Genomic DNA, 12,984 nt, shown 5'->3' with positions numbered 1-12,984 from the left:
GACCTTCATTAATGACCATTAACCTGTTTATTGTCCATTTGGGCCAACTAAGTACCTGATTTTGTGTAGTTGGGGTGGCTAACTACCTTAAACGCTGTGCTCTTACCTAATTGGCAGATACTTTGTTGCATCTCTACAGTAACAGAGGCTAAAGTAGTCATAATCAGGCAATAGGGGCTGATGTCTTGCAGTATCAGTAAAAATGTTTTCTGTATTTGAAAAAAAAAGCTGCCTTCATGTCCTTTAAGAGTATGTTTCGCTGGGTTTTTCCCCACAGATTTTTGTAAATAGGATGAAAATTAGCTACGCATCAAAATGTTTTGAGATGTGTTATTATTAGGAATACAGAATATGGCTTGTTCCCCAAAAAGCTGATATTTCCCGACTCGATCGCCAATAAAAATAAATACCAATTTACCTGATGCTCCAGATGGGTTGTTTCACAAAATAGTTTGTTTTGTAACTGGAAAGTTGCCCTTAGGACATGTTCATCTGTTCCATCTATCGCAGGCTAAAGTCAGCCAAGCAGATCAACGGCAGAAGAGCACCTTCAATGGCAGAGCAGTTGGTAAATCAAACTTTGCTGACTTCGATTGACAGAAGCGCAAAAACATATTTTCCACACACAAACAGCATTCAGTGTTGTTCCTTTCTCTTCTTTCAAGGAAATAAACTCTCCAGTTCTGAAATGTCCAATGCTGTAGTAACCACTACGATAGCCTCTTATCCTGCTGCCATTTTTCTATTCAACTGAGCTGTAGCTTCTCTTGCTGGTTGTCTCACCTAAACCACACCTGTAGCTGCCAGTAGTTCCTCAAAGGACACTGATTGGTTTAATGCCTGTCCTCCGTCACAAGTGCATTTTACTCTTTGGCATACGATGACTTTTTCTTGCGTAGTGGCACTTCTTACAAGCTGTCAGTAGTCTTTTATATCATAAGACGGACGCCGGGGATAGACAGATAGACAGAAGGCTAAAATGCCACAGAGCACTGCCTGTTTCCTTTCTGGGCTCATGTCAACAAATTGGACTGTTCAGAGAGTGAAACTGGCAAGACAACAAACTAATAACCTGTTACAAAGATTGTAATCACTTTTTATGATTGTATTTTAGTTTCAAGATTGGTAAAAAGATTTAGCTGTTGCTATAGACATGAACTCCCGCAAATCTCCCCAAACCCAACAGAACTGCTCAAAATGGGACAGATGACAACACCTGTACTCACTGCACATTAGACTTTACAGATGGTTCATGCCACTTGGCCCTGCCCACCTATTCACACTTTCTGTGCAAACCTGGCATGTACGCTATTCAACCCCCACTGTAAAAATCCAACAGGCTGCCCTAACAATAGTGGAAAAGACAATCCTGGAAAGATAGAAATAACTGTTCAACATGCCAGCGGCCCTTTCTGCTATCTGGAAACATGTCTACAAAAAGATAAATAGCCGGAAAAAACAATCAAATAGTATAATTTCACACACGATGGATGCCATTTATCAATATCACCTCTGTACCAATGAAACATAAACCAATATGCACACATGGACACATGACCAACCTCCGCCAGATAACAACCTCCCCCTACGGCCAGTGAAACCAATGTCCTCCCCTCACCCACCTCATACTTCAGACAGCCCTCAAGCCCTGCCATGACCCCCCATACCACAAGAGCAGACCAAATGTCAATTAAAATCCATTGATTAATGATTCCCCCCCATATTTACAAATGTATTATTCCTTCCTCAATGCATACATTATTTTTTACTTCCTCCCCATGCACACACAATCATACACACGTAAACACAACATACTTTAACAAATCTTTTTCCAAAACACTAATTTAGCAAGAAGTAAATACATGATGTCTTTCTATTATTTTTCACGATTATTTGGACCATTTCATAGTTGTTTTACAATACACCCTCTGAATATCATCTTGTTTGTTTTTATTTCTATTTGTCCAGGTGTATTTTGGTAGGTTTAACGTGTCTTTTATGTTATAAAATAGCTGATCCGCATCAGAATAACAGGAGATTGTGAGACTGAAAATCAATAAGAAATGCCCATAAACTGTACACATTTTTAAATGAATACCATCGCACACGTTCCCAGTGTCACCTATGTTTGTGCATGTGCATTCCATAAATGTTCTCCATGTAAAAAAGGTTTAAGGAAAAGTGTGCGTGGGCTGGGAGCGCAGGAGTCTCGGGCTGGTAGAGGCTATCTGCGCTCCAACCGTGTGTAACTGATACGGACGCTGTGTGCGCTGGTGTGGCTAATAGAGCAAATGGTGGGTGAGACGCGAGGGCTGGCTGACGGGGAAATGGGGTCATTTACTGTCACAACCTCGCTCGTGTAATCTACAGTTTAATACAGGCCTTTTGTGTTTCTTTATGAGACATGCTTTGACTCTCTGTGGGACTTTTTAATGGCCTCATCTTTCTGAATGATCGCTGGAGTTACACAGTGCGTTGGCTAATATAATCTGTACCCTGGGGGGTGTGTGTGTGTGTGTGTGTGTTGAGCGCCTGTGTGTGTGTGTGTGTGTGTGTGTGTGTGTGTGATATGGAGGGAGAGGTTGAGTTCGATGCGTGTATGCATGAAAAAGAGTATGTTTTTTCTGTGTGTGTTTGTGTGTGTGTTAGTGTGTGTATGTTAGCATGTAAAATGTGTCAGAGGTCTCAATGCTAGTCTGCACGTGAGGCGAATTGGTGTGTGAAATGAAGCCATTTTAAAGATGCACAGCGGAGTGAGTGACACGCCGGACCACATCGCTGCCTTTACATGATCAATGTTTATTGCAAAATGTGTGCTTGTGCTGCAGTGTGTGTGAGTGTGTGTGTGTGTGTGTGTGTGTGTGTGTTCGTGTATCTCTATGTCCATCAACTGTGTCTGTATGTGCGCACATGTAGGCCTATTTTAATTGTTGCCATGGAAACAGAGTGCTGCCAGAGAAGTCCAGATTCAAAGAGGGCATCTCTCTCTCTCTCCCTCTCTCTCCCTCTCTCTGACTTTTCTCTCCTCCTCTCTGACTCCCTTCCTGTTCCTCTACTTCTCTTCCATCCTTCTTTCTTTCCTTTCTCTGTCTCCCGTCGCTCCTTTCCTTTCCTCCCTACCTTCTTTCATCTTTCTTGTGTCTCACCGAGGTTTTACACTCTCCGTCTCTCTCTCTCTCTCATTTCCTCCCACTCCTCTCTTCTCTGTCTCCTCGTGCCTCTTATCATCCCTCCCTCATTCCTTCCCTCCCACCTCTCCATCCTTCCTGGAGAGTGCTGTGCAATTGACTATTAACACAGGGACCTGTAATTAGAGCTGACGAACCTCCAGCAATTAGTTTTCCCTAAAGAAGTTGTTCTGTCATCTCCGCATTACATCCCTTTATCCTTCTCTCAATCTCCGTCGTGCTTTTTCTTCCTCTCTGTCATTTCCTGTCTTATTAGCTGTCAGCCACACATGGTGGTTATTGTTTTAGTGTTTTTGTTTTTCTTTTGTACCGGCAGTCATGTATGAGATATACACACAATACACCAGTCAGAGCAAGTTTATGAGCGACTACACCCCCACTGTCCTGGTATCTCTGCCCACAAAAACAAAGTGAACATCTATTCCCACCGACTGTACACCCACGCCGACTATAGGGTGAGAAACTCAAGAGGACACATACCCTCCCACACACTTTGATGTATACATACACAGAACACACACACCTTCCTCAGAAAGCCTCTTTTTCATGTCTGTCTCTGGCTGTGTTGCTGCCGCTGTCCCACCTTGCTGCCGTCATCTCCTTTCCCCCCTTCTCTGGATCGTGCTCATTTCCCCTCTCACTCTTTCTGTTTTTCGCTTTCTTCACCGGCCCTTCCTCCCCTCTGCATCCCCATTAATGAAAGGCTCTATAAATAAGCACAGAGAAGAGGGAGTCGCAGAGAGAGATACGGTCAAGTAGAACGTGGGAGGGAGGTAGAAGGATGGAGGGACGGACAGCAAGCGGCTGTGAGTGCTAAACTAGGCCAGTAGGGGTTGAGGGAGGAGGGCGGGTATCATATCAAAGTGTTGCGAGTTGCTCCGAGTGCCCCCACCGTCAATCACTTAATCAATTTCGGCGTCAGTCAGTTTGTCTGCGTCTCGGGTCGGCGTGTCACTCATCTCGCTCCAGACAGTTTGTCAGTCAATCGGAGTTTGGCATGGGGCCGTCTTTTCCTCCATCTGCCCTTTCTCTCGTTTGCACTCCCTGTTACCACTTCTTCCATCCAGCCTTCTCTCCTTTGCTCCTCTCTCGCTCTCCTCCCCTGTCAAAAGCTAGTGTCTCATCTGGAGGGACAGTTTATATCCTCCATAATATATACCATAATGCTGCTTGAGAACATTCCACATGAATTATTGATCCGTGTGAGATTATACGTAAACTATACGCCATCGCACCGTATGTTTGTGCTCATGCACTATTTATGTGTGTCAAGTGTGACCTCTCATCCCTCTTTGAGTCTTTAGAGCCTCGTTTTTCACAAGCTTTCCCACCTCCCCCTTTATTATGCTCCTCAATGCCCCATTTCTGTGGACTGACATTGATATGCACTGATTCATATGATGCATGTAGCCTCTCGGCAATTCACTTTATTCAATCAATGTTGCGTGTTGCTATGTTAACCTCTGTTTCCTTCTCTCTATCTCCCACCTCTCTTTTTTTCCTTTATTTCCACTTGCTTTATCAAATCTCTGCCACCCCCCCTTTCTTTTTCTTTTATCTCTATCTTCATCTCCTTCTGTTCCTCCTCTCCTCTTCCTCGATCTCTCCAGGTATTACTCTCCCACTCCTCCACCATGCCTTCCTGTGGCTGCCGCAGCCCCTCCCCGCCTCACGGCCAAGCCGGGGCCTCCTCCTCCGCCCCCTCGGTCGCCCAGGAGCAAGAGAGGCGAGTCCGACCCCTGCATCCGCCCCCGCCTCCATCGCTCCACCGCCGCACCAGCGCCTCACTCTGCCTCTCCCTCCTTCTCCTGCTGCTCTGCCTTCTCCACCTGCCCCCGGCCTGCCACTCACGGAGAGAGAAGGGCGGGGGAGGCGGTGGCGGCCACTACGTCCCTATCCCTCAGCCGCCTCCCCACCACATGGCCCTACCCAACATCCTGCGTGGCCTCAGCATCGCTGTTCTCCTGGTGGGGAACTCCAGCGAGATGGCGCTGGCCGGGGGTCGGGAGAAAGAGGACTTCCTTCACATGGCACCCAACGTGGAGGTGCTGACAATGAATGAGACGGACCCTAAAAGCATCATCAAGAGCATCTGCGACCTAATGACGGAGCACTGGCTGCAGGGCGTAGTGTTTGGGGATGACACCGACCAGGAGGCCATCGCCCAAATCCTCGACTTCATTTCAGCCCAGACCCATATCCCCATTCTCGGAGTCCGTGGGGGCTCCTCCATGATCATGGCTGCCAAGGTAGGACACTCAGTCTTTCTTCAGTGAAACACATTTCAAACAGCAGAGGTTATGTAAGAAGAAAAAGTTTCCCATTTACAGTAATTGTACGAGGAAGTATGTGTGGGTGGTCTGAGAGTTAAAATAAAAAGAGCGGTTCACCTTGGAAACAGTGAATGGATGTGTTGGTCAGCATTAATGTAGTGTCCTGAATTTACCTGTGACTGCCACTGCACTGAATACTGTTTTTCAAACTAAAAAACATCTTTCAAAATTCTGCCAAACCACCGCCATTGCTGATGTAACCCACAGTGGTTTTTGTTTCATTTCAAGGCCAGTCTATGAACTTCATCTTGCTCCATTTTATTTCTATTGGCTTCACTTTGCTGTCAATCATGACTTTATTTTACTGTAGTCACTCCTGTGAAACCTTGTTATGGGTACAATACATAACTGTGTAGAGTGTTCATCTATCTTGTGTTCATCAACACAAGATAGATGTAAAGACTCTAGCCCTACATACACAGCTTAAACTACTGTGGAGGTTTTGCGTTATATTTTTCTAAATTGTAACACTGTTCTGGCATTTTCACCATAAAAATTAGACGTGCTACACACCCTGGTAAACTCACTGTTAACTCAGCAGTATTAACCTACTGTAATGCCGTCAGTGCTCGTTGGATACATTTTATAGAACTGATGACGCCTATTGGTCACAAACCAATTGGTATGTGGACTACCGTTTTGAAGCCTCAAGTTTGGCATTACTGCCATCATCATCTTGTTTTTTGGATTCATAAGTGACCATATTTGTATTTCTCATTTCATCCCCTTCTGCCATACTACATCAGTATTATTAGCTCAAGGCGCAGACAGAGACACAGATAGACAGGCAGACAGACAGACCAGCAGACAGTGTAAACTGGGGTGTTGGACTTGAAAGAGACACTGCCAGCAGTGCTGATGCCAGTGACAGGATCAGCTGGAGATTGCTCCAGAACAGAGAGCTAGATCTCTGCCTATTTACTAGGCCTTGCCTAATGGGATAAAGCAATCTGCTGCTGCTTTATCTTTGTCTGCGTGGAATCTGGGTTTGGACCCCATTCCACAAAAATCAGTTAATTCATTTCTCTAATTTGTGCATAAATCCAGTTGTATTAAATAAGGAATAATGAAACTTAATGGGGCTTTTCTGCAGGGAAAGCGAAACCTTACAACGCTGACAACATTTGCTTCCTTGTTGCCACGCTGTCGTCCTCCTGTTTGTCTGCTGACCCTCTGATGTCAACAGGTCTTTGTACCAGCAGAGACATGAGCCGCAGTGACGTGGCAAGGCCAGCGGCCACCACTGAAACTCTTCTCACTGTTCCATCTTATTAGAGTGCTAAGCAGAGAAATGGCAGGCAACCGTCCACTCCCATTTAAAACTGCACTCTTCCAAGCGCACATGCAAAAAGACACATTTTCTCATAGCACAATGCTTATACATGCACATACCTTGGCTACTCTCTTAAATATGTAAATAACCCTAACCCTTCTGAACTGTGGCCTGTCTGTAACCCCCTAATTCCTTCTTTGAGAGCACTCCAACTGTCCTCCTGGCGCATGGGTGGCTTCAATGAATGTGAAAATGTATGACTCTTAAGCAATCCATGAGCCTGTGTCTGTGTGTGTTTGTGTTTGTGTGTGTGTGCAGGGACAGTATCATTCATTAAACACACACGCCCTAAGTGCACCAGGCAGCAGGAAAGAGCAGCGTTTTGTGGCAGAGGTTTAAATGGATTTCCCCCGGCCACAAGCCAGAGTGTGCCTCTCCTGAGAGCTTCCTCCTGGCTGCACCAGGGCCCAGGAGAGTGAGGACGGGGCTGCGCTAAGGCTCAGTCTCCAAACGGATTTGTGTCTGCCTAATGGGCTGAGACAATGGAGTGGCGAAAATACGATAGAGAGGGATCAGAGGGAGGGAGAGAGGGAGAGACATGGGGAGAAGTGGAGAAATTGAGATAGTACGGATGATATTGGGTAGAAGAAATTCTGCTTTGAGTGAAAGCTCGTAACGGAGGAGAAGCGGGATTTGTTTGAGGGGTTTTGGGCCCAATGAAGTAGAGGTGATGGACAGCGAGGAGTGAGGAGTCAACCACAGACGACAGGACCAAGTTTGACACCTAGGGGAAATTGGGGAGGGAGAGGGTGGGAAAAATGTCTCTGAAAGTGAGCGGGAGAGATAAAGAGAGATGAGGAGGGGAAAGAAAGAGTAAGTAGAAGAAACTTTTCTTCCTTATGGGCAGCAGAGATGGAGAGAATGCGATAGAGAGTAATCGTGGACGGAAGAGTGAGAGGCCAAGTTTATAGAGCTAAAGAAAAATTGGACTGCGGATGAGTATTTTTTTTTTATTGTGAGCGAGTGTCTCAAGGAAATGGACTGACAAAGATTGGGAAATAGGGATTGCAATATGAGGTGTTTATCTTACGGCCTCGCTCCATCACTCACACACACACACACACACACACACATGCACGCACGCACACACAAAATACGCACACAGATATGTGCGCCGTCAAAACTGAAGGCCAAATGCTGCTATTACAGTTGGCAAGACAACCCCTCCTTTTTCATTACACATCCAAGGAAGGATGATAACAGGGAGCGACACTGAAGGCGGAGAATACGGCTTTTAGATTTTTAGTGCGGGCAGAATAGGAAAAGAATTTGGAGGAACGGTACAAGATAATTCCATAAAAAATATCTTCTTGGAGCGGACTACTGTAGTGCAGCATGAAGAGTGAAGTCAAATAAAATTGAGGAGAACAGTTTTCTCTTCACATGCATCTATAAGGAGTGTTACTTGGTATTTGTGGTGATGAAACACCAAGCTAGGTGTAGCATAATGTGCCAACGGGAGACACAGTCCCTCATCAAGGCCTGCACCACTGCATCATAAATGTCTCTCAGTTGGCCTAATGTGATACTTCTGGAGCAGTTCCTCTTGGGGTTGAAGCAAACAGCAGCAGGAGCCCAGCTATAAAAAGTGGGACTACAGCTACCAGAGGGGCATCTGTACAATATAGCTTGCCAGGGGGAAGTGGTTATGTACTATTAGTCATAGGGTGGGTGATGGGATGATTTTAGATGGTGGTCAACCTTGAAGATGAATGGCAGAGATCAGGGTGTTAAATGTGTTCTTACATCTGTTTCCAACACTATTAGTGTGTGCCTATGTGAAAACTTGAGAACAAAATTATTTTTGCTGCTCTTTATTGGGTAGCAGCATGGAGAAGGAGGAGCTTTTGTCAATAAACAACTGTCTTTTATTGGGCTGTAATGATTTTTTTTTTTTACTGTTGGTTAATCTGTAGATTATTTTCACGATTAATCTTTTAATTGTTAAAACTTCAAAATTATGGGCAAAATACTCATTACTAATTCCCTGAGCCCAAAGTGATGACTTCAAAATGCTTCTTTTGTCCAACCAACGGTCCAAAACCTGAAGACTCTTAAACAAAGAGCAACAAATGTTTACATTTAAGAAGGTTGAACCAGCCCCAGTCTTTTTTTACTTGAAAAATGACTAATACAGTTAATTAATTTCTTTGGCATAGAATTTTTTTTTTTTTTTATTGATTGACACATTGTTTCTTTGCTAATCACTGAAGCTCTGAACTTTAAAGGTTTCAAGTCTGGCTGTCGTCATTGTAATTGTGACCTCACCTTCTCTGCAGTCACTGCTAGTGCAAAGAAAGAGTCAACTTTGTGTATAAGCTTGAAAGTAGGAGAATTACATAGATGAAGGGATGGAGAGAGGAAGCCAGGCAGCCAGTATTAACAAGGAATGAGGAAGAAGGCGGAGGAGGAGGGGAATGGAGAGAGATGGATGGAGGCAAAGGGCACTCACATCTATATCAATGAGTAAGATCAGTGAGGGAGGGTTGGGCAGTAAGTAAGAGGATGAGTGCACTGAGTGCACAGCCACATGGCTGAGAAAGAAAGAGATGGAGAGAGGGAAAGGCAGAGTGACATAGAGCGTGTGTTTGCAGGGAGTGCAGCAGCAGGTGTATCAGCATCTATCCAATGTAGCCAATGTTACAAGGAAAAGAGAAGCATCCTTTTTGCTCAGGAAATCACAGCCTCAGTGGAAGAGGACTGAAAGATGGATAGAGCACAGCTGTACCCACATCTGTGAAAGACAAGACAAGATAAAGGAGGAGGAGGAGGAGGAGAGAGAGGGAAGGCATCCAAGAGTTTAAGGGCGTGTGTGTCCTTGTGCATGTGTGTGCGCGTGTGTGTGTATGCGTTGTTACCTTGCCAACATGGTTGTATCTTCCAGTCTTTTGTCTGGAGCAGTTTCCAACACCACAACCATGCTTGTTGTCGCCTTACATTGTCGGATTGCAGCAATCAGTACAATCTAAAGCTTTGGCTAATACTCATATTATCAAGACATGGCGAGCCATTTTCCTCAGCTTGTCTTGAAGGTATGGCTTTGTAGTGGTACAAATAGCTGTAGTTTGTCGCTGATCACCCCAGGGCTGCCACATAATACGAACAGCGAGCTAATCTGTGAGTGGAGGCTGCTGATGCTGTAAATTAAGAGAGAGATAGCATCCACTTGTGCACAGGATTTGAATGTAAGATTGTCAGCAATTAATGAAAAAAGGAACAGCCGCCAACTCTGATGACCCGAGGGAAACTATAGTAATATATGATTAACATTTGCACACATGCAGGCAGACACGTGGTCACGCCCACACACATGTGTTTTCATAAATACATGGTAACGTGTGTTACAAGGGCAATTAATGTATACATATTAAATAGATGATGGCGAAAAGTCTCAGTTGGATCCATGATGAGATGCAACCTTCTCAACGCGTACACACAACATCAATTCAACGCAAACATGCACATGCACTGCCACACATGCACAAATCTGTTCCCAGCCATCTTTTGTGCAACTAGCAGCCTTCTCCAGGAACAAAACAGCAGGATGTGATCAATTACCTTTTGCCCAAATAATTCAGGCTTTACATCATATCGAGTGTGGTGGTTTGCCTGTGGGTGTTTAAGCCTTTTCGTAAAGAGAGAGACAGCATGTCCGTGTGTGTGTGCGTGTGTGTTTCTTGGAGGAAAATGGCTCTATGATAGTGTATAATTGGTGTCGAATTGTGTCCAGAGATAATCGTTATGGAGGATGTATGTGTGTGTGTTTGTGTGGAGCAAACCATTTAATGACAGTTAAATGTCCACACCTCATTTTCCAAAGAAACCTGTTCAACTTGCTCTCGTATTTACCTTTTGTTTAGGGGAATACTCCTTTTTAATTTTTAGTAACAAACTAATCAACTTGTTTAGGCATAATTTCCTGTTTGACGCACAGTCCCCATGTCCTTTTTAGTCCAGTGGGTTGAACATAAATGTGCCTGCATTTATATTCCCAATTAATGTCCTACAATAGCACCTATTGTTGTAGTAATCACTGAGGTCCTGTACTCTATTAATGTAATGTGCTGTTCAGCTTGGCAGCACTGCGTCCTTGCTAAAACATAGACGCAATTAGGAGCATTTGTAAATGATAAGAGAATTAAAAAGCGAGTGTTCCTGTGCCTGATGTCTCTCTCAGTGTTTCTCTCGTCTGTTTTTATTTCTCTTCCCTTCTTCCTGTCTCTGTTCTTGTCTCTTTCACATCTCTCTCCCGTAATTGTTTAGTTGATTCATGGATTTTGTTGTGTTCAGTAAAGCATGGTAGACCCCCTGTAAGAGCTTTCTGATCTCTTCTTTTGTCCTGGATATGTTCTCTCTCCCTGTTTTTTTTTTTTTGCTGCTCCCGTTGTCCAGTTTTTTCCCGGGTGTTTATTTGTTAGTTGTTTTTCGGTCTGTGTCTCATTGGCAAAAACTTCACATAGATTTTTTTTCTTTTCTGGAAATGTTCAGAGCCTGCATTTATCCTGAGTTTAGATCTTGTTTATTTTACCAATACAGCGCTGTCACATCTAATGTTAACTTGGTGCTCATCATTATTTTTACGCAGCAGTTTTTCAAAGTGTAGTATAATGGAAAAGTTTATGTTTACTGTGGTGATGTCACATCTGGATTGGCAACACTCCATTCAACCTTGTAATCCATTAGATTTCAGTCCTGGTTGATCAGGCCAAATTCATACTCAAAGCTCCCTGTAAAGCCATCGCACATCATATTTTGTCTTTTTTCCCTTCTTCTTCTTGTTATGCCAAAACCAGCAAACACAGAGTTCTTCTTGCTGTCGTAACCCTTTGGACATGGAACATAGAAAGTAGTTGAGCCTTAAAAGTCTATAAACTCCGCAGCAAGACACCACTAGAAATGCAAAATAGATGCAGCTGTTGTAACTTATTATAGTTCCTTTATTGTGCCATGAGCAACGTCAGTCGGATTTCATGGTGTACACAGTGCTGTAGTTTGTTCACACAACACTATGACACACCCAGTGCTATAAAAAGCATGCAAAAAGATTTGAATTGCTGTTAGAATAAAATAAAGTGAGTACTTCTGTCATTTCATATTCATCTTCCATCAAACCTTGCAATATTGCCTTTTTTGGTAGACACATTTTGATAAATGATAACCTCAATAAATAAACACATTTTGTGTCTTGAGGTTTCTTTCACAATAAATTCCTCCCCTTGTTTTGCCATTCGAAAGCTTTGAATGTTAAGCAGAAGCAGGAGGAAATGTTCAGTTTGAATCAGCAGTAACTCGACATAGATCTGATATGTTGTAAAGACAGCAAACAGAAGATAGTGAGTCTGCTAAAAATAAGATCCAATTTTGCTGGAGTGCATGCGTATCCAATGTCCTATGAGCCCTTCGAGTAAATGAGAAAAATACAAAAAATAGAAACGTGATTTAGAGAGACATATCATCTATAGAACGATATTCAGAACCTGTGAACTGGGTTTCCTGGTCCAGCATGGCAAATGTCCCACTACTAGTCTCTTCTTACCTCCTCATTGTCCTGGTTTAGAAAATGTGACAACGCACTGTGTGTGTTCCCCTTTTCTGGAGAGAGAAGGATAGAAAGAGAGAGAGAGGGAGGCAGAGAACGAGGAGGATAGGAAGAGGTAGTGAAAAATATCGAGAGTCCTAAATTTATGTGTCCTATTTTCCAACCCCGCTGGTCTCAATTTACTCCGGCCATTTAGAATGTGGCCATTTTTAAACTCACCCCATAACTTTTTTCCATACCGCGCCCTCCCCAAACTGCCTCACACTCACTCTCTCCATCTCACATTCTGTTTCTGTCCTCTGCTCTATTGCTTTACATTGCAGACAGATTGCTCCCATACACTAGATTAACGCTGCCACTTACAGTGGTTATGTGTACTTTGAGAGGGCAAGTGGAAGAATTAGAAATAAGATAAAATAGCTGATGTTTAAAGGAAACGTTTTCAATGCGCTGTTCTGTTTGCCCTCTTGTTCCTTACCCTGCTTCATCCTGTGGCAGCTAACAGGAGGCAGACAGACAGATTGATACCAGATGTCCAGGTGTGACTCCACCGTGCTCGCCCACCCACTCACTCCCATTTCTCGGTGTGGT

The 12,984-nt window shown here is 43.9% G+C and overlaps 1 protein-coding gene across 8 annotated transcripts in view; it reads left to right on the top strand.

Annotated features, from left to right (window-relative positions):
- Positions 1 to 12,984, top strand: part of LOC119013946 (glutamate receptor ionotropic, NMDA 2B) — a 134,609-nt gene that overhangs the window by 28,044 nt on the left and 93,581 nt on the right. For 7 of the 8 annotated variants that reach the window (XM_037088874.1, XM_037088868.1, XM_037088872.1 and 4 more), the window contains one exon: positions 4,799 to 5,437. In XM_037088874.1, the coding sequence (XP_036944769.1) occupies positions 4,799 to 5,437 (639 nt within the window). Of the gene's footprint in view, positions 1 to 3,516; positions 3,644 to 4,798; positions 5,438 to 12,984 lie in introns of those variants that run through there. The other variant, XM_037088875.1, reaches the window with a different exon arrangement.

The sequence above is a fragment of the Acanthopagrus latus genome, chromosome 23 (genome assembly GCF_904848185.1).
Source record: "Acanthopagrus latus isolate v.2019 chromosome 23, fAcaLat1.1, whole genome shotgun sequence".
Taxonomy (NCBI): domain Eukaryota; kingdom Metazoa; phylum Chordata; class Actinopteri; order Spariformes; family Sparidae; genus Acanthopagrus; species Acanthopagrus latus.
This window is presented reverse-complemented; position numbering and strand designations above follow the sequence as displayed.